The 23501-nt window shown below is 32.9% G+C and overlaps 1 protein-coding gene across 1 annotated transcript; it reads right to left on the bottom strand.

Moving 5' to 3' along the window:
- Positions 1–592: 592 nt before the first annotated feature.
- On the bottom strand, positions 593–5845 carry LOC132935371 (uncharacterized). Its single transcript, XM_061001902.1, has one exon. The coding sequence runs from the start codon at positions 5843–5845 to the stop codon at positions 593–595; it is 5253 nt and encodes a 1750-aa protein (XP_060857885.1).
- Positions 5846–23501: the final 17656 nt, after the last annotated feature.

Here is a 23501-nt window from a genome sequence, read left to right as displayed (position 1 = left end):
ATTTTATATAATAATTCGTGGCGATTCGCGCCCACGATACAATACTATTTACTATTAAATAGCCGGCGATTCGCGCACACTCAATATATTATAATAATATGGCAATTTGCGCCGCGGAACTTAAAGTAAATTGAATTACAATATGTATAATAAATGGCCCTTATGGCGCACAATAATAAGATTATAATTAAATACTTGGCTATTCGAGCCTGCAACAAAAATCTGTAAATAACAATACTTTACCGTTTTAGTATAAAAAATATTATAATATTGCGGTACAAAAATGCATGCGTGGATACTGCTGCGAGAACGTTCGGTACGAGACAAAAATCGCGGCGGCCGTGTTAAATAATATTCGCGGAGCCAGCTCGGCGAAGTGCGATAACGCGGTGATAATAAAAATAATTATGTATAATAATACTGTAGGTACAATTACATAATAATTCACTGGACACGTTTGAATAATATATACAAAAATAAAACAATGATTACAGCGGTGATTGTGTGTGTGTGTGTGACCAGCTGTTCCCCCGTGGCCGATATCTTATTTCTGTTATGTTGCGGCGGCAACATTCTCCCCCGCGTTGAAAATTTATTTTTCAACTACCTCTTCGTCTGCATCTATATTTATGTCCTTGTCTGTTGGTAGTCGGCATAGTTTGACTGTCGGACGCTTCAATTCTGCCCCGGATCCGAGGCGCATTGTTACTACTCTTATGATCCCGTCATTACCAGGATGCACGTTAACTACTCTTCCCAGTTTCCATTTTGTGGGTGGTGTGTTTTCATCCCTTATAATAGCAATATCACCAATTTTTAATGGAGTTTTATTACTACTCCATTTTCCTCTAATTTGTAACTGAGGTAAATATTCGCTAGACCATCTTCGCCAAAAATGTTGCATTAACGCCTGTACATACTTCCATCTTTTAAGACTATTCAATGGTTCCTGTCTCAGGTCGACCTCAGGAGGTAACGAGATAGGACTGCCTACAAGGAAATGAGCTGGGGTTAGTACCTCTAAGTCAGATGGGTCGCTGCTCATTGGGGTCAGCGGTCGTGAGTTAAGGCAAGCTTCTATCTGGCACAATAGTGTTGATAATTCACCAATAGTTAGCTTGGCATCACTCATCATACGGGTTAAATGGTGTTTTGCACTTTTAACCGCACTCTCCCATAGGCCACCGAAATGTGGTGCTGATGGTGGGTTAAATCTCCATTCAATACCTCTCTGGGCTATCTGTGGATGAGCAGCCTTTACATGCATGTACAGCTCTCTTCTTGCTCCAACGAAATTTGTACCGTTATCGCTAAATATTGTTGAACATAAGCCTCTACGCGCCGTGAATCGACGCAACGATGCCAGGAAGGCTTGGCTCGATAGATCTTCCACCATCTCCAAATGAACTGCTCTTGTGGTAAAACATACGAAAACGGCTATCCAGGCCTTCACGCCTATCACTCGCCTTATACCGCTTCTTATGATGATTGGTCCAGCAAAATCGACCCCAGTAACAGCGAACGGTCGTGCGACTTGGACCCTTTCCTTGGGTAATGGAGCCATCAAGGGAGCATTAAATGTTGGTTTGGCTCGGGTGCATTTCACGCAACGTGATACCACGGAACGAGCCATCACTCGACTTCTTAACGGCCAGTACCTTCGTCTCACCTCAGCAAGCAAAGCTTGAGGCCCACAATGTAATTGCTCTAAATGTATTTGTTCAAATATTAACCGAGTCACCTTATGATTTGTGGGCAACACGATCGGGTGCCTTTGTAACATTGACAACCCAGAATTGTTCAAACGTCCACCAACCAAGATTAGTCCTTCCTTTATAAATGGACGTAGGGACTTCAGTTTACTTTTTAGGTTCAACTCCCCTTGAGATTCCAGAGATCGTAACTCATCAAGGAAACATTCGGCTTGGACTTGTTTCAGTATACATACTTCGGCCGCTTGCAGTTCTCTTACAGACAAATAAACTTCACTTGGTACCCCTCTTGTTCTCAAATATTCTACAAATCTTTTTAACCAAGCTGTTGCTCTCTTCAGTCGTGACCAGGAGGAGTAATGTTGGACCAACTCTTGATTAGATTGAACTCCAACTAATGCAAATTGTATTGTGCGTTGCTCAGGTATTTCTTCTTCCTTCAATATATTTCTTGGGACCTTTTCCCACAACTCGTCTGATATGCCTAACCAATCAGGTCCATTCCACCAAAGTTTAGAAGCACTTATCTCCGTTACATTAGTACCTCGAGATATCATATCAGCAGGGTTCTTATCTGTTCTTACATAATTCCATTGCGATGCATTTGTAAGCTCTAAGATCTGATTAACGCGATTGCTGACGTACACCTTTAATCGATTGGATTGTGCATTTAACCAACTAAGAACTACAGTGGAATCTATCCACAAATGACACTTATGACGATCAATTTCCCAAGCATCCGTTAGCTTTTGGAGTAATTGTGCTAATACCAAGGCACCATTCAGTTCAAGACGAGGAATTGTTGAACCCTTTATTGGCGCTACACGACTCCTAGCACACAGCAGTCGAACCTGCCACGTATTTTCAGAACAGTGCGATCGTACATATATGCAAGCCCCATAGGCTTCTTGCGACGCATCACAGAATCCGTGTATTTGGAATTCATTTGGTTTTGGTAGAACCTTTCTTGGGATGGATATATTTTGCAGTTTCTCTAAATCCTTATGGAATGACATCCACCGATCATGAATGTCTGAAGACAAGGGACTATCCCAATCAATTTTCAAAGCCCATACCTGCTGTAAAAATATCTTTCCCTTTACGAGTATTGGGGCTATAAAACCTATGGGGTCAAACACCTTGTTCAAATCGGATAGCAGTGTTCTTTTGGTCAATTTTGATCGTGCTGGAGTTGGTATGACATTGAACCTGAACTCATCAAGTACTGGGTTCCAACATAAGCCGAGAGACTTGACCATTTCTTCATCTCCTAATTCCAAGGTGAATAAGGGGTCCCTGACATTTTTACCAATATGTCCCAAGACGTAAGAGGAATTCGAACACCACTTTCTTAGAGGTAATTTTGCTGAGGCTAGAATTGACGTTATCTCTTGGTGCAATTGAATACATTCAGCTTCGGTTTCACCTCCCGTCATAAGATCATCCATATAAAAATCCTTCGTTATCGCGTCCGCAGCTCTGGGAAAATGTTCGTACGCTTGTTGTGCCAACGTTACCAAGCACTGCGTTGTCATGAACGAGGCTGGTTTTGTACCATAAGTTACGGTGACCAATCGATAGGTCCGCAAAGCTTCACTAGGATTATTTCGCCAGAAAATCCGTTGGAGATCCCAGTCTTGTTCTGCCACAGCTACTTGTCGGAACATCTTCTCAATGTCAGACGAAATCACATATTGATATTTTCTAAAACGCGTAAGAATTGAGAATATGTCCTCCTGCGTCTTTGGGCCTCGCATCAATACGTCGTTGAGTGACAACCCTGAAGAAGTTCTCGCTGAGGCGTCAAAAACGATTCGAATTTTAGTTGTTAAACTTGAGCTCTTGAATACTGCATGGTGTGGTAAGTAGCATGATCGCTTAGGAATATTCGATTCCTTCACAACTTCTTGCATATGGCCCATCTCCAGATAATCTTTCATGAACTTCGTGTACTCAATTCGCAAGTCTGCATCTTGCTGTAGTTTTCTCTCCATACTGAGAAACCTAGATGTAGCTGAGTTGACACTCTGACCTAAATTAGTTAGGTCTGTTTTGACGGGTAATTGCAGCACGAAACGACCTTCCTCATTTCGTCTAAATGTGGACTGAAAATGTTCGAGCGCATGGTTTTCTTCGATAGAACACTGGTTTGCCTTTGATTGTTTGTCGTACAAAACATCCTCGTGGCCGAGAATTGCCTTAGATTCCTTTTCCAACGACCTGCCAACACTTAGCAGACATGTGTGGCTCAACTCACCTGTGACTATCCAACCCAACTTGCTGTCCTGCAGATATAGCATCTTCACATCCAGCTGTATACGACTTGGCTGCAATATGTCAAAGAATGCACCACCTCCAATCAATAAATCGATTTGTTTGGAATCACAGAAATGAGGGTCAGCTAGCTGTGGTAATAGCTCACTTGGAATTGTCCAGCCTTCCACTGGAGGACGAACAGGTTGTAGTTGTGACATGATAACAGGTAAGGTATGACAAGATAAGTTGAAACTCGATGAACCAAATCTGGATTCAACATGTACATCAACATAGGTACTAGACTGGAGTGTGTTTGCTCCTATGCCACTAACTGGAATCGACGACCTTGCAGCTGGTAATTGTAGTTGTTTTGCTAGTCCCTTGGATATGAAGTTAACCTGCGAACCACTATCTAGTATGGCATGGCATTTCCTACGCACGCCTTGATGGTCCCTTACTAGAACTACTGCTGTTGACAAGAATACGTGGCCATGTCCTTGATGAACTAGTAATACCTTTTTTGAGCCAGTTTGGTTCGAAGACGAAGCTACACCTTCTTCAGGCGTGTCCTCGTCACTCACAGATTTCGAAGATTCCCCTTTTCTTTCATAATGAAGTAAAGTATTGTGCTTCCCCTTGCAGACAAAACAATTATATCTTGATCTGCATTTGTCAGCTGCATGTGCTGGATGAAGACAGTTGAAACATAGCTTAGTTTCACGTACAAAATTAATTCGATCTCCGACTGAAAGGTTCTTAAAACTGCTACATGTATACAACCTGTGCATGCTTGTGCAGTATGCGCATTTTTCTTTTACTTCGGATGCTGCTACAAGAGCACCTCTTGAGTGGGCTCCGAACTTCTTATTACTCACTGATCGGGTGAGTTGAGCTTCCTTCAATTGATTTTGTTTTGAATACCTTGTGCCCGAATTATTTGGAATAACCTTAGATCCCCCTTGATTTAAACTTACTGCTTCTGAACCTTCTAACGCCACACACCGGCTAGCCAGAAACGATTCGAGGTCCGAGTACTTGGGTAAATCAGTGTTTCTCAGATGTAGTTGCCATCCGTGCCCGGTGCTTCTGTCAAGACGTCCTGTAACTATAGTGATTAACCACGCATCCCAGTGTTCGATTGGTTGGTCAAGCGCGCTCAGTGCGGCAACATGAGTGCTTACATGCGAATAAAGTTCTTGCAGCGCTGATGCTGATGGTTCTTCAATTCTTGGACATTCAAGAAGCGATCGTATGTGCGACTGAATTACAAGACTAGGGTTGTCGTATCGTTGCTTAAGCCTTTCAACAACTACCGAATAGTTGCCGTCGTTGATAGGAATAGAACGCACCAAGTCTAATGCTTGCCCTTGTAAACACGAACGCAAATAATAAAACTTCTGAGCATCTGAATATTCATTTCCTTCATGTACTATAACACGGAAAATATCGAAGAATGAAGACCATTCTTGTATGTTTCCATCGAACGATGGCAGTGGTATTGGTGGCAGCTGATTCCGATGTCCTGAACTGCTGAAAATGTGCGAAGCATTGTGAACAGAAGTGTTTGATGCCTTATCTGCCTTGATAATTTCTTGCATCTGTGATCTTATCATAAAATATAGTTCTTCAAACTTATTCCTCTCGGTTTCAGCTTCTACAGTATCTTCAATAGTAATCAATTCGATTTGAGACTGAATATCATCAAACTTCCTGTTTATTTGTGGCAGCTCCTCCTGCCTGAACTCGAGTAATGAGACTGCTTGCTCACCGATAACGAAGTTTGAAACAAAGGTTTGGGCACGTGTGAGGGCTGCTTTGACAACACCTCGTTTCCTTCTTAGCTCTGCTAACAATTTTATTTCCTCTTCGCTGTACATCGTTTAGTCCTTACAAGAAATATTGGCACAAATGAAGGATCACAAATCAAGGTCGAATGTGACCGATACAACGAGGTAAAATTGATTTGTCAAGAGTTGAAATTTCAATTGCGATACAAATTGATTAAATATTATAATTAAATAACAATAATTAAAATGGCAATATTAGCTTGATTTTAAATTATCAATCAGACTATTATCAACTGACGTAGACAGATATTAATCACAAAATGAAAATGTAAGCAATAATATCAATACGACGGAAGATAATAAGAAATAATTAATTCTAAAATGAATTAATATAACAATATCCGTAATCTAAGAAAATAATATTATAAATCACGTCGAGGTCACCAAAATGAGCGGGCCGGGAGCCTATGACGATAATACGCGCACCCCGGACACCTTATAATCGCTCACCACTAACACCTAGGTCTTAAATATGCGAGCACTAGCTGGGTGTGTAATGGTGTAATAGTTCGAACAGCAGTGGTCGGGATCGCCGGGCAAATACTGTCGAACTACGTAATGCGTGTAGTGTAATTATGTGTATTATCTGTGTGTTAAGTGTGTATATATGTGGGTGTGTTTATAATAATTAATAATAAGGAAAAATGGTAACACAGTTGCTGGTATAAATGAGTTGCTGTATAATACAATAATAATAATAAATAACAAATAATAAATAAGGCAATAAATCACAGCAACACAATAATGGTGTAAAAAAATATAATATAATGAATCGCAGCCCTTATGGCTAAACGAGATACATGTATGCTATTACACCATTACACACCCAGCTAGTGCTCGCATATTTAAGACCTAGGTGTTAGTGGTGAGCGATTATAAGGTGTCCGGGGTGCGCGTATTATCGTCATAGGCTCCCGGCCCGCACATTTTGGTGACCTCGACGTGATTTATAATATTATTTTCTTAGATTACGGATATTGTTATATTAATTCATTTTAGAATTAATTATTTCTTATTATCTTCCGTCGTATTGATATCAAAATGAGCGGGCCGGGAGCCTATGACGATAATACGCGCACCCCGGACACCTTATAATCGCTCACCACTAACACCTAGGTCTTAAATATGCGAGCACTAGCTGGGTGTGTAATGGTGTAATAGTTCGAACAGCAGTGGTCGGGATCGCCGGGCAAATACTGTCGAACTACGTAATGCGTGTAGTGTAATTATGTGTATTATCTGTGTGTTAAGTGTGTATATATGTGGGTGTGTTTATAATAATTAATAATAAGGAAAAATGGTAACACAGTTGCTGGTATAAATGAGTTGCTGTATAATACAATAATAATAATAAATAACAAATAATAAATAAGGCAATAAATCACAGCAACACAATAATGGTGTAAAAAAATATAATATAATGAATCGCAGCCCTTATGGCTAAACGAGATACATGTATGCTATTATGGCCATTCTCACCCAAAACAGAATAAATTATATAAATTAGCCCTTCTGGCTCAACAGAGTTAAGGTTTAATATTATGTGCAGCTATGTGAGCTGTAGGTATATAAATTCGTTAAATAATATTACAATAATATGTAGTCCTTATGACAAATCAGAATAATGATAAATTAATAATACTATGCGGCCCTTCTGGTACAACAAATAATAATTATAATACGAAATGGGTAATAGTAAAAATAATAATAGTAATAAGAATAACTCACAATTTGTGGAGCGCAGACTGGCCAGCTGGTCTCATACTTCTGCTATAACAATAATGTATAAAAAAAGACAACACTGGCGATACGCACCGGGTAATGATAATAATAATAATAATAATAATATAACAAGAATTTTATATAATAATTCGTGGCGATTCGCGCCCACGATACAATACTATTTACTATTAAATAGCCGGCGATTCGCGCACACTCAATATATTATAATAATATGGCAATTTGCGCCGCGGAACTTAAAGTAAATTGAATTACAATATGTATAATAAATGGCCCTTATGGCGCACAATAATAAGATTATAATTAAATACTTGGCTATTCGAGCCTGCAACAAAAATCTGTAAATAACAATACTTTACCGTTTTAGTATAAAAAATATTATAATATTGCGGTACAAAAATGCATGCGTGGATACTGCTGCGAGAACGTTCGGTACGAGACAAAAATCGCGGCGGCCGTGTTAAATAATATTCGCGGAGCCAGCTCGGCGAAGTGCGATAACGCGGTGATAATAAAAATAATTATGTATAATAATACTGTAGGTACAATTACATAATAATTCACTGGACACGTTTGAATAATATATACAAAAATAAAACAATGATTACAGCGGTGATTGTGTGTGTGTGTGTGACCAGCTGTTCCCCCGTGGCCGATATCTTATTTCTGTTATGTTGCGGCGGCAACAATATGAAATAGGTAATGATTATAATTTAGTTAGTATTTGCATAAATTGTACATACCTAATTATTTACTAATCTAATAATTAAAAAATGTCATTCAATTTAATAAAAAATATTAGATTTTGAGTGAAACGAGATATGTATAATATTTTTAAAATCTATTGTTTTTATATCTATATTTAATCTATATAAATATAATCTATATTTCGTATATCATAAAAGTGATCATCATATTACGTAGATATAAGATACTTTAAGCCTTGAATTAAACAAGGTAGGTTTTAAATGAAAAATTATAATTTGCAACTCGTGATACTTTCTAAGCGTTGTACCGGAAAATAACTCGCGAAGTAAGCACAATTATTATTAAAATACCGAATAAGGTGTACAACAGACTGTTGTCAACTACAGTTGTACGGACGTCAAACATACACATTATATACGATACAAGATAATCGGTAATCTTCGTCTGTTGAGTGTTTGTTCGAAACGCAATCATCGCGTATTTTGGATATTCCAAAAAAAATGTATAGGGATATGATAACGTATTATATTATAATACTATAACCACCCGCCTCAACCATCGCCGCATGCTTAGATCAAATACTATGGATTTAGATACAGCGTATGATTTTGTTGCCTATATTATACCGACGAGTCACCGAATTAGGTGATCAATTTGCGCAAGCGAAATACAACTCCTCGCATAAGTACAATAGGTATATGTGGATAAATAATATGCGAGAAGTTACGTTGCGCATGATTATATCTAACCCCCAATTCGGTGACTCGTTGCTATATCGGCTGAGCATGCCTGGCTAATTCGCTACTGGTGTTGTTATACTCGTATATCAAATATTAATGAAACAAAATTAATAAGTGTCTGATATACAATTTTTGTGGATTTATAAAAAAATGTTTAGTTACTTTTTTTAGATTATTATTAGTGTTGTTTCGTAGTTTTATAGAGCTTTATATTCTACAAATTATTATCCACGGTGGGAATCGAAAGTACATGACGTGCATTTTATGTAGGTACAAATTTCATGAAATTATGATATCTAGATATGTACCTACCTACATATTGATACTACGAATACAGATAATAAAAACATAGGTCATAGGATGTCAATTGATAATGACAGCCCACAATTTTGTACCTAGGACTACAAATGACTACCTACCTATAAACTTTTTATACTTTTTTATTTATGTACCTTGTTACTATATTATTATTGTCTTTATCATGTCATTATTAAGTAGTTACACCATTCTGTAAATGCTGATTTTCGTTCACTATTCAAAATAAAATAAAAATGCAAATAAAATAATATTATATTATATTATACAAAAATTTAAACACATGTCTTCAATTTTTTATCAATTCACAACCGAGAAAATATGTGGCCTCAATAGGCCTCATATAGGCTATATTAGGTGCCTATACGGCTTCTCTACGACTACGTCACACCTTAATGATATTATTTTGGCAGCCAGTATAATATTATTAAATAATAATATGTCTTATATAACAATAAAACTTTAAACTATAAAATGTTATAACCCTTCATACCTACGGCACAGGACAGGCGACAGCTGCACACCTTTGTGGGAGACACGCAGTTCAGTAGACAACTCAGGTCATCTGGTGTCATGCAATGCAGTCTTGTATTATTATTATCTTTATTATTACCGCGCAAAAGATAGGTAAAATATTAAACTGGTCTGTGAAAAGTCGCGTTTTTCGTTTTTAGAATTCGGTCGGCGGCACCCCGCAGTTTTTATCTGCTGATTATTTCACGTATTGTACTTACTCATACACATCGTGTGGCCAATAGCTATTGATATATTTTCAGATAATTATGAAAAGGCACGTCTACGCTATGAATTTATGACCGTACGTTATCGGAATTTGTTGGTCGTAGCCGGAAGCGGTGCCGACAATGGTTATTTTTCCACTAAGCCGGAAACACGGTTTTTGGGTTCAAAATGCAGCTGTCGACCCCTGAAATATTTATGGGATTTAAGACGACCCGTCGGCAACGCGTACAAAAACAAGCAATATAATAATATGTCCCTTATTCTTATCCGTGATTATCGAGGGTAATATATGTCACTGTCACGTATTGGAAATAATATTTATTTATTTTTCAGACGTTCATATTATATAATATTTTATTGAAAACACAATATTAGTAGTATGATTTCAAAAGAGAGCAATGAATCGAACGCAGTGCGTCAATAAATATATTATCACTACTCATATGAATCACTATTATTATATGCATTAGGTCATGTAGGAAATGTGTTATAATTGTGTAAAATAATAACACGCCACAATTTATTATTATAAATATATCGAAGGGACCATCCGTTGTGTGCGGAGGGTGTAGTATTCTCACGCTGAGCCTACGACCGTGAGATGACCAATCACAGGCACGGATTATCACTATCGTGGACCCTGGCACAGTGCTTTTAGCGTCTATAGTGTCCAGTATTTAAATGGTTAAGAAACCTTCTGTTTGGGGGAGAAAGTGTTGAATCTTAGTAAGTTAATATACAATCTATGCACGTTAGCACAAGAAAAACATTATGTACCTATATGAATTTACACGAAAAATAATATTACTTGTATATAATATTTGACACTTGACATCGTACATTAAATTCGTAATTACCTATAGAAAACAGATTGGATAAACGATAAACCAATAAAATGACGCTCGCGTAATGGTATTATACGATAGTCGTGTATGATTGATGAATAAATATATTTTTAGTAAACTGAATTGTTTATAAGATTATTGTTGAAATTGTTATCGTATAAAAAGTTATAAAAGTTTAGATTTTATGTTGTAAATATTTCTGTTTTTAAAGGCTGAAAAATAATAATAACTAAAATTGGTGGGTAAATGGATGTTGCTCTTCTATACAGTAGGTCACAAACGGGTCACCATAATATGATGGATGGTATTAAATTCGAATCAAATAAAATATCATTGTACCTATACGAAAAACGATTATCAGCGATGTCGGTTTGTCAGTGTGGATTTTTTATATTATATTAATATTGTTATTACTTATTATTATTAAGGTAGTTGATAAGTTGAATTGATATTATAAAATTACAACGAATTAGCTAGAAACGTTATTCTTGGTTATTTAATAATATGTAATTCCCTCCAAATTTGAACATAAAACTATGATAAAAATGTGTTTTTATATTTTGACATTTTTTAGTTACGGAATAACCTACTTACGTGGAACCTTGTTGAATGTTTTTAATCCTTAGCTATAAAAGTTGAACATTTTTCAAATTTTTAACTACAAAATCATTTTAAAATTTAAAATTTGATAATTTTGGTCAAAATTTGAACTTTAAATGTTTATAAAAAATATCCGTGCTTTTGTATATATACTATTTTTCAACTACTATTTAAGCAATATATCATGAGCCTTCTATTCAATGGTGACGCTTTTAGGCCCAACAAAAAAATTTTATTGATATTTATAGAAAAAAAACTAGAAAATTTAAATTTGAAATTGTTGGTATGGCGTAAACAGTTCAAAACAAATCAAAATATTTTTAAAATGTATGCAAACAAATGAATTGATAAAATAAACATATGATATAAATCTCAAGTGTCTAGGGTTGTTCATTTTTGAATTAGAACAAAATAGTATAATCGCTACATGAAAAATCCAGTGAATATTCAATGTTATAAAAATTTGAACTTCAAACGATTTTAAAAATTTAATTTGACCTTCTTATAGACAATTTTTTTTTTTTTGATAAAGGTAGATAACCTTATAAGGAATCTTATAAGGCGATACTACCACTAATAATTTTAATTATAATCAAATGACGAACTTATGTAACATTAATAATTGACGTTCCGGTCACAATCAACCTAGATTCAAAAAAAGGGAAAGATGAGGAGGGATTTTAACCCCCTCCCCCAAGCCGGGGCTCCTTGCTTACGGGCCTGACCCACAACTATAATATATGGAATAATAATAATATTTGGAACATCGTTGTTTGCTTTTAGAACATATTATACGAGTGCTGCAATATAGCCTTCAAAATAAGTTTTATAATCATTTACTTACTCTATACTAATACTTGGTAGAAGTTAAAAATTATAGTAGGTACTCTTGAGCGTGACGAATTAAATAGCCGCGGATTTATCACTTCTTAAACTCCGATAAATTCAAACTCATTTAGGTTGTTTTTACCGAATTTTAAAATACAGATCTAAATTTAGTATTATTATTATTATTATTGTACAGTGTACACCCTTATAATGGATTTTGTCCTACACGCACGAGGATAAAAAATTGTTTTCGTCATTGAAATGCTTCAAAACAGGTAATACGCCCACGAAATTCTGGTCGAAAGACGTTCATGGGTCTACAATGTTTGAAAGTGGTTCTACAGTCAAAGGCCAGCCTGGCTATAAATTGCCTGCACTTCTACAGGGTGGTTTTATGAGCATGCTCATTTATCATCTGTTATTGTGTAATTATTATTGAAAATATGGTTTTTTTATTACATTTTTATTAGGAATTATCTTATTTTTTTTTAAATAAAAATTCCAAAGCATCAATATGATTATAATATGAATAGTACGTTTACTATATAATACGTAATTATGAAAGAGCACGATCCAAATTCTACCCTATATAACAATAATAGGCACCAAAAATATCTACTGGCTTCAATATGTTTTTATTTCACAAAAACGACTGTTATCCAACGATCAAATACAAGACCGGCGCCGTCATGTCACCTCGCCACCTTAAAAACCCTTCCTCGTGGTCAGTGATGTGGACAGACTATATTGCAAGATTGTATAATTTGGAAAAATATTTTTACTATACTTAACACAACATTGTGTTAATTGTAAAAATAAATATGAAATCCGCAATGAATATACGCGTACCTATATATGTTGAAATAAGTACTTGCGTAGCAAAACTCTGACAGACGTGCCTATTATATTAGACCTATTATTATGATATTTTGTCGACTAAACGTATTACACTAATATGTAATAGAATAATAATAAATTATCATTTTAATGGTTCAAGTGAACTTTGTAATTTTAGTAGGTATTATTATATTTTAATGTTTGAACAAGTTAAACAAATATACTGATCATTTATGCATTATCTGCGGTAGGTAATCTGTTGATTAGGTAACTATGGAAGAGCACGATCAAAAATCCACCCTGTATAACGGACATCGAAAATATCTACTGGCTACATGTTTTTATTTCACAAAAACTACTGTTATCGTATGATAAAATACAAGAACGGTCCCGCCAGTTGCCTCGCCCAAGCCTACGAAGTTAAGCGTTATTTGTAAGAATTATTTAAAAACTTAAGAGTAAAATGTTAATAGAACATATCGAATTCGTTTTTGTCACGCTTTTAAGGAAAGTTTAGTTTTCGATGACGGTTGAAGCGTTGGAAAACGATGTATTTCCGTCCAGCGGACGGCAATGTCGGAAAAATGTACAGTTTCAAGAAGTTCATAACTTATTTAAAAATAATAATATCAATAAGAGTCCATATGGGGGCTCTAGATAATAATCGAGTAATGGTGGTCCGCGGAATCCGTCCCAGTAGGTGCACACGAACAGTGTGTGTTCGGCGGTGTCGGAGTCGTCTGAACACTGTAAGCCGCGTGGGCTGGTGGCCCTGGATATCCGATACCGGTACCTACTACTGGAAGCACACGTGGAGACCACTTGAAGCATGAGTTATTATTAAAACGTTAAAATATTGAAATTCGATTATTATATTAATACTAGGTAATTAAATGTTGTTTTATAAGGATTTCATCAATTTTAGGCATCAAGTATCTATTATAATAATATATTAGTTAATATTTAAAAAAAAATTAAAACCTATATTAACCTAATATTAACGAAACATATTTTAATGTTTGAAAATACTGCTATGTCTGTTAGGTCGTAACATATCTTTAAATATCTGTAACATTAAATAGAATATAGATAGTCTAAAATTTAATGTATTCATTATTTATAAACTATTATAATCTAAATTATTTAAATTTAATATTGTTGGTATTCCACACCTTCAACATATTGTATTATATATAACGTTATATTAAATATAATATAAATTTGACCAGAAAAGGACCATTAAATATTAATTATGTTAAATTAATGTACCTTAATACAGCTATAACAATGTTCTTGATTTTAAGTGAAACCGTACTGTGGGTAAAGCATATTTTATATGGATATCTGCAGTTATTGATGTTCGGTATAGACTGACGCTCTCGTGATTTCAAAAGTGTAATATATTATTTTGATTTTGTTTACGATTATGATAATTTTATAATATTTTAACTAGTAAGATTAATATTTTAATTAATATTGGGTTTAATCGTGCAATACCTATAACAATAATTACAATTTATTTACAAATCTTAAATAGAACATTTAATAATATAGCATCAAGTAGGTATGTACACATAAAAACAAACAATGGAACAAATTAATTGAGCACTTTTTGATTTATTTTCACACTTCTAAACTACACTATATAAAATAAATCAGACAACATATTTTACTTATATTGAATTATCATAAAATTCCTACTTTTATACTCAGTTTAACTTCATATACACATTCTTTCAAAGGATCCCTAATTATGACAGTTAACAATATATTAAATAATCATTGGTATAGACTATTTTAGCAGCTATTTTTATTTTTTACTTCTTAAATATCATACGCAGACTTCATAGACTCTTATATCACAAACAAACGACGACGGAAATATAGTAAAGAAAGGTATATACAAATATATGAGTATTTGATAGATACATAGTAATGACCAACGATTTGAACGTATTACATATAAATATTAGGTCATATAATCTAAATATAGACGAATTTTGGTGCTGGATAAACGACTCAATAGAGTGCTTATACGTAATTATTCTTAGTAAAACTTGGAACAAAGCGGGGTTTATTCCTCAAAAAATCAGCGGTTTTTTGAGTTACACAATTGAAAATAATTTCAAAAAATACGACGGAGTTCTAATATAATACCTATACAAACAATACACAGTATACTATATCATCTGTTATCCAACCGTAAATTTTCTCAGGGGCTAATGTATAAAAATATCTTACCATAAGGTGCAAACCATGCAATTTGACTATGTAAAAAACATTTTCCTTCTCATTTTTACAGACTTAGGACTGTCAGTAATCTAAAAATTAGATCACTGGTATGATTAAAAATGTTTTTTTTAAGAGGACGTCAGAACCGTCTGTTTTGTATCCGTCTTACATACGTATCATATAGACAAAACGCATTTACGCACCCTGCGTTGAACTCGCTCAATATTGGTGTTAGAATCAAAACATCTATACGAAAATTTAAAGAAGACAATATTTTGGAGGGCAAGACGGTGAGTTTTTTTTAAAAATAATTAAATTTTAAGAATTTAAAGGTATATCAAAAATGTTGAAATGTTTGCTTTTTCTAACGATATAATGAACATTATATTGGGTATAATCAAAAAAAACGTAACGACTTGCCTCAGAAATATTTTAAAAATTCAATTTTACAATAGGTATTTTTACTCTAGTGAATTCTACTCAGACTGTGTAAACTCTTTGTCTATACCGTACGTATATAAGACGGAGAAAACACATGAGGGTGTGACGTCCTCTTAAGTTTTCAATCTATTATAGTAAATAATAACTATAATTTATTGAGTATTAGTACACTAGTCTATGGTATAAAGTGTTAAAAAATATTTAAAAAATTCACATGGTTGGTAAAAATTTAAATGAAAGTTCTTTTGCAGAGTCAAATCTATTCATTTTACCCAACAATTTTTCGTTAATTTTTTATGATACATATCTTAAGTTTTCTACCGTAGATAAAATTATAATATTACTAGCTTTACCATTAAGTAATAAAAAATGATCTTCTCAATTCATAGTAAGTTTAAATCTTTTAATACTTACCGTCTTACCTACATTATGGACATTATACATACCATATTTTAACGTCAAACGTCATAATCGTTTGATAGAGTATTGTGAAATGAAAATTTAAATCCGTCGGTAACTAAACATTACATAAAAATTTTCAATTTCAAACAGAATGTAGGTACCTACAAGTGTACAACTGAAATTGCATTAGTATGACGTTTAACATCTGCAATTATACTGATATTGAGTTGAAACTGGTAATATATTTTTATATATGAATTAATAAATTAATTCAAGTAAGTAAAATTTTTTATAGTTGCATTCAACTAGTGTGTTATTGTTTTTGTAGTCAGACTCAATTAGTATGTTACAGTAGACGGAACCAATTTATTATTAGTTTATCTTTATCATAAATGTTATATAGATAACTCTAATCTAATAGGAAGACTCTACTCGGATACGACCATAATATATCAGAAATGTTAAATATTAATATTAATAAATTATTTTAGACTTGATTTACGTATAAGTCATAATTGATTTGAATTAAATGTTATTTTTAAATCTGAATTGTTTGAATATTTTCCTGGGTTGTTATCCATCGCGTTAATATTTTATATTATGCCGAATCAACGATAATGTTACATTCAACAGTTTTTGCACTACTGTATATGAATATGATATACCGTTGCACTATTCAGTAATAAAACCTCATTGGCACATAAAGTAGGTAGTTTCCCGGCGCTGTTCCTATAAAAGGTAAGAACGTACAAATGACTGAAATAATGTTCAAGACTAGGGTTTTCAGGTCGGAAACACTTTTATTTAAATATAAAACAAACATAAATACAACAATAAATCGAAACGTGCCTGCGTGTACGGCGATATATTGTTATAATGCAAAATATTGTTGTCGCCTCAGCACATTTTGCTTCACTGACGGTATATTAATAATTAACAGTTTAAGATATTCCCAACCATATTACATAATATACATCAAATAATATTGTAATAAAGATTGTCCACAATATACGACAGTCCCCGTTGTTTAAAAATGCATACATTTTTTAAGGTTATTTATACAATAAAATGTCTAATTGCTTAATTCAATACTACACAAAAACTAGAAAGCCGTCGTTAAACTACAGTTGTGACCAATGTTAAAGTCGGCAGCCATTTATAAAGCAGGCAATGTTCACATTATTTTACATCTATATGAATATTAAATTTATTCTTTGAAAATATTATTTTGTAAACATTTCCCGTTCTATAAAACCGACTTCTATGATAATAAAGAGACGCCTATCTAGTTGTTGTATAAATATATGTAATAGGTACTAACTTATTTTATCACTAGGTTCCAGCTTATTCGCACCGTTGACTATACAATTATGGTACTAATTTAATTGTTAATTATTTAATGCATATCTATATAATTTAAATATGAATATGAATTTATAAAAATCTATTGATTGTTCCTTTTTTCGTAGTGGAAATAGAGTATATGTATTTTGTTTTTCTAAATTTAGTTGCCTTATTCTTGTTTGCATCCACCGAGGGATCAACAGCCCATAAGGAATTTTGTAATCAGCTCCATGCATTTTTGTAATTCTAGTTATATATTTAAGGTTTTATTATATTATCTAGATAGCTATATAAATATATAGATAATGGATAAAAACAGACAGTCAATTATACCTCAACTGTCTCGTTGATAAAAACTGTGTTGCATATTGTGTATTGAGAGTGTGTGTTAACATTTCAATTGTCTCTATTGGGTCGTTCCTATACGACAATGCCTTCGATACTTCTCGTAATCACCGTCATCTCTTGTCCGTCGTAATAATCCAGGCCTATTTTGTAAATTGGAAGCATTTTTGGTTGTTTTTCTAAATGTAGTTGTCTTACTCTTGTTTGCATCCACCAAGGGATCACCAGTCTAAAATTTTAAAATTTAAAAAGCACACACAAAACACGTATTTTCACTAGACGCGAAATCAACAATCGCGTCATTGGGCGATGAGAAAAATAAAATATTATTATATAATAACGAGTAGTTGTATTATTTGTATCTTATTGATATTAGTGTTATGCGACTCGATGGCGTACCGAACGGAAAACGATCACTGTCATTTCTGAGGCCGTGAGAAGATGGTCGGCACGAACACGGTACTACAGCGAAAGTAGTCAGTCTCAGAAGTGAAGGGCACCGTGCTGGCTGCACAGTTAACACAGTCCCTGGGAACTCGCAGCGCTACCTACAGTCAACATCTGGTGATCGCGGCGGCAGCCAAAACATTTCGCCCGTGGTAGCGCGACACTGGTACCAGTGGTGTATATACGAATTTTTTTCATCATCGGCAGGGCCGTCCCGAACTAAAATTCATGGTGAAGGGAGGGGGAGGGGTGTAGACCTATCAATTTGCCGATTCAAAAAAATTTTTTCTCGCTCCGCTCAAATACTTTTTTATTAGGTACATTAATGTTTATATTATTATCTAACTTATACGTATATATTATATAACTTTATTTAATGACCTGATGTTGCGCGGTTATTGGCCGCAGTAATGTGTGCTGCGATCAAGCATCGTCCATCGTCGCTACCACCCGGATGGATTACCATCCGCGGTTTTTTATTAGTCGGTGTTTGCTAAATGATCTTTCATTTGTTGCGACACTTCCTGGTGCAGTCAAGGCCAATTTACAGATTTTATGAGCCCATGGTAAAATATTTTGTGATCATTTTACAGCTAAGAATTTCATTCCTACTGGCTATTGATTAATTTTGAATTACCTTTGGTGGAAGATGGTTCAAAATAATATTTGTGAAACAACTTTTTTCCAGTGGTCTCTGAGTATTTTGAATCTAATAAATGAAAACACAAAAAAATTAATTAGGTGCCTTAGCCCCTTAGTAGGTAAAAAAGTATAGCTACTTACATAAAATATTATTACAATATACTAATTGTTAATAACATAATACTGATAGTTGGTATTATTTATTTTAAGTACCAATATTTTTACTTATTAGTTTTGAATTTGATTTAGAAGCTTCAAATGGGTTTTTAGGAGCACCAAAATGTTTAGTCCCGACTCTTTTACCATTATGTATGTTTTTTTCGTGTTTTTGTTTGTAATCATTATCAAATGTTTTACCACATTCCAAGCACTCTAATTTAATCCGCTTTTGTTTGCCGGAATATTTTTCATTTTTATTGTTAAAATACATAATTAATAAAATAGCAAAATGCAAAATTATATGAATAATATGAAAAAAGTAATCACATAATATTAAAAATATAAAAATTAGTTTATGTCAAGTAGCTACAGAACACGATGTTAGACATGGTACCCCGCTTACCTCAGACGAATAGTCGAATAGACGACAACTGACAATATTATCGATTGCAAAAGTGAAATTTCAAGAATAATAAAATAATATTTTAAAATACCAAGAATAAGTCAATAGAATACCTACGAGCTACGGGTAATGGGTTATGTACTTACGTGTTGTACAGTCACGCAATACACTAATAGAACTGGAAAGTTATGGCTATATTAGTCATAACTTCCCATTTTTAGGGAGCTGGGTGGTTATAATTATGGCATATAATTTTTATGATTTTATAATTATTATTATGTAAATTAATGTCTTAATTCTATTTAAAAAACATTGACAGTTTCATATAATATATAAATATTTTAATGTTATCTTACTATGAATTTAACATCAAAGTCATCAAAGCAAGTCCTGACAAGCCCTTAGTAGGTAAAAAATTATAGCTACTTACATAAAATGTAGAGCATATTATGACAACAACTACGGGCTGAATCAATACAATTTATTTATTTATGACTCCCAAAGCTTTAGACAATAATCAACAATATTACCTATTCAAGATCCCATGAACTAATACTAATACAATTTATATAGTAGTTAATAGCACACCTACTACTCATTAGTCGATATGTACGGAATTTGTAATTAGTTTTTAAAAAAAATAACACGTACGTTTCCCCCGCGCCCTATTTTTTGAATATAAAAGTAACGTATAGTGATAAAAATGATATCTGGTAACGCAATTTTATTACTTTTCAAAAGTAATTTACCCAACGCTGGGTATACCTTAGGGAGGGGGCGAGCAGAGTATTGTGTATAAATCCATTTAATATATTACGTATAGACATTTAGTAGTACCAGTGCTTAGGTAGGTACCTACTGACTACTGTTTATATTATTATGGGGCGCGATTAGCCTTGGGCCCAAGCCGTAGTTCCGTCTATGTGTGTATGTATAATTATCACGTTTATTTATAAATATATTAATATAATATACGCTCAGGGTTGGGTTGGGATGTATCCTCGATACAATTGTATCTTGTGTCGCAATACATTTTTAGTCAATGTTTGGAACATTTCATAAAATAATTTTATCGATAGATACTCGATGTATTAATGTGACACAATTTTGCTTTTTACCATTAAAATTATAATTTAATATTAAATAAAATATTATTGTAATGTTTAATACAATTTAATATTAAATAAAGCATTATTGTAATGTTTAATATAATTTAATATTAATTAAAGTATTATTTTAATATTTAAATACATTTTTATTTATTTTATGAATTCAAAATCAGGCAAGTTTACTAGTCAAAGGTGATTTTCTGTAGGCTGTAGATCGTTGGAAATTATTTGTCAACTCATTACCGATAAATCATAATATATAGTTACATCTGTGACGGTAATCGGAAAAAAATTCGCCCGTACAAAAAATCCCCGGAAAAAAATCCCCAGACTACAATATTACTTACAACCACATAAAAAAGGTTGAACAAATATTTTTTTAACGTTAATTAGTATCTATAATTTATATTTTATTACAAATACGTACATTGTATTATATTATAGTTATTGTTAAAAAAATTAAATATTATAAATAATATTTTCTTTTAAATTACGATAATATATTATGTGTAATTCAACTTAACTAACTTAACAACTTCACAAATAGGTATAGAATATAAAAACATTTCGAATGATCGATACGTCAAATAATACAGTTAAAAACATAGTATACAAAATATAGATAGTAATAATAATAATAATTATCAAACAATAATATATTGAATGTAGGCACGAAGCACCTACTTACAGTAAAACGACTTATAAATTATCAATTTTATTATTAATTGGTCAACAAGAATATTTAAATTTATTTTAAACGTTAATATATACTCACCAGTTACAAAATATATTTGGTAAATTCAGACAATTGTCTAGTATTTTTTAAAAATGTAACATACACTGCCCCAAGTTAGTTTAAGTAAAGATAAAATAGGGTTTTCATAAAAATCTATTAAAAATAAAAAAAACATAGAAGGAATAATTCATATGGTTCAAATGCAACAGAAATCAATAAACCAATCCTTAACTAAATTCAAAAAATGAATAAATATAATACTATAAATAATTTTCGAAAAATTAACAATAATATTTTATATAACTATGTTAATACATATTTTATGTTGGTATAATTCTGTAAAAATTGAATCCTCGAAATAAAATATTACGTTTTCTGTGACAATTTTGACGATAATTTATAAGGTATAAGAACTTCAAATGATACTTATGATTGTTGTGTGCGATTCAGTGTGTACCTTTGATAATTTATAATAGAAGGTAAAAGGTTACACCTATCTAACTAATCTGTAATGTGCTGACAAACGTAATTTGGATACTCGTTATCTTAAAATAAATGGGTATCCGGTATGACCATGTTCAAACATTGTATTGTACAATAAATTATCATTCGAAATATTTTTATATGCTTTACCTATTTGTGAAGTTGTTAAGTTAGTTAAGTTAAATTACACATAATATATTATCGTAATTTAAAACAAAATATTATGTATAATATCTGATTTTTTTAACAATATACCTAAAATAATATACGTGTTTGTAATTAAATATTGATTATAGATACTAATATTAACGCTTAAAAAATATTTGTTCAACCATTTGCATGTGGTTGTGTCGTTGTGAGTAGTATTGAAGTCTGGGGATTTTTTTTCCGGGATTCATCTGTGATCACGCACATTGAATGAGACTTTACGTCTTTACGATATACGCCTGTATAAGATATCTGTAATTTCTTTATGAATCATCTACTTTTCGCGACGGCGATAAGGTATAGGTAACAGACTTGTTGATTTTGTTCATGTTCATGGACGGAGCCCAAATATGTTGTGTCTTTTTTTCATATTATATTTTAATGTCTCCTAATGAAAACCCCTTAAATTAATATCCTCTGGTTAGTGGTCCACACTATAATAGGCATTTGGTGTCAATTAAAACGTATTATCGCTGTCAACCTAAACTATTATATTAGGTATTATAAAATGTAAATTTCATAATAATGTGTTCGTAGCGTGTTGTCACACATATATGAATACCAACCTATCGTATGGTGCATAGATATTTAGTATATTATTATACATAATATGTATTGTGTATACATTTTAACTATATAAAATATTTTGTTAAATTTTTTTCATCGACTCATGAAATGTTTCACAATTTTATATTTCATGCAATTTTGAAACATCAGCTATTCAACAAATCAAACCAGTAAATTATCATATTTTATAAAAACGAGGTTATTTGATGATTTTACGAAACCATAGAAATAAACCGAAATAAATTGTTAGCATAGTATAATATTATACTGGGCTGCACCTCGCGCACACAGGCACACAATATGATAAGCAGACACGAATTTTCGAATCTTAACCCTCGACCTTTCCGGCAGCAATGCCTATAGATAAATAACACAAACATTATTTTATTTTAATTCTTCGATAAATATTTTGTTAACATTTGGTTAATAAGACGTTATATTTTACTAATTAGATACACTCTATTCATTATTGACCCATAGTTATTAACACATTTTTATAAACTTAATGGATTCGTAAACACGATAATCTGTAATGTTTGGTTTCCGGTCGTATTTATACGAAAAATATAATATGTATGTACTTTGAAACCCATACCTAAAAGGTTAAATTATGTCTAAAAAATAATACATGTTTGTAGTTTTTTTTTTAATAATATATAATTAGTGCTTTCGCATTTATATAAGGTATGAAATGATCATATTATACAATAATTCATAATAAAACTTATCTCTGTAAATTTTAAACATTTTTAACTCGATGATTTTTTTCTATAAATGTCAATAAAATTTTAACTGTTTGGTAAAAATGTATGAAA

Source organism: Metopolophium dirhodum, chromosome 1, assembly GCF_019925205.1.
Source record: "Metopolophium dirhodum isolate CAU chromosome 1, ASM1992520v1, whole genome shotgun sequence".
NCBI classification, from domain to species: domain Eukaryota; kingdom Metazoa; phylum Arthropoda; class Insecta; order Hemiptera; family Aphididae; genus Metopolophium; species Metopolophium dirhodum.
The sequence above is the reverse complement of the archived record's forward strand: the minus strand, read 5'-3'. Positions and strand labels throughout refer to the sequence as shown.

Bases quoted from the DNA above. Each gene is read 5' to 3' on its own strand.
- LOC132935371 (XM_061001902.1), bottom strand. From the start codon at position 5,845: ATGTACAGCGAAGAGGAAATAAAATTGTTAGCAGAGCTAAGAAGGAAA.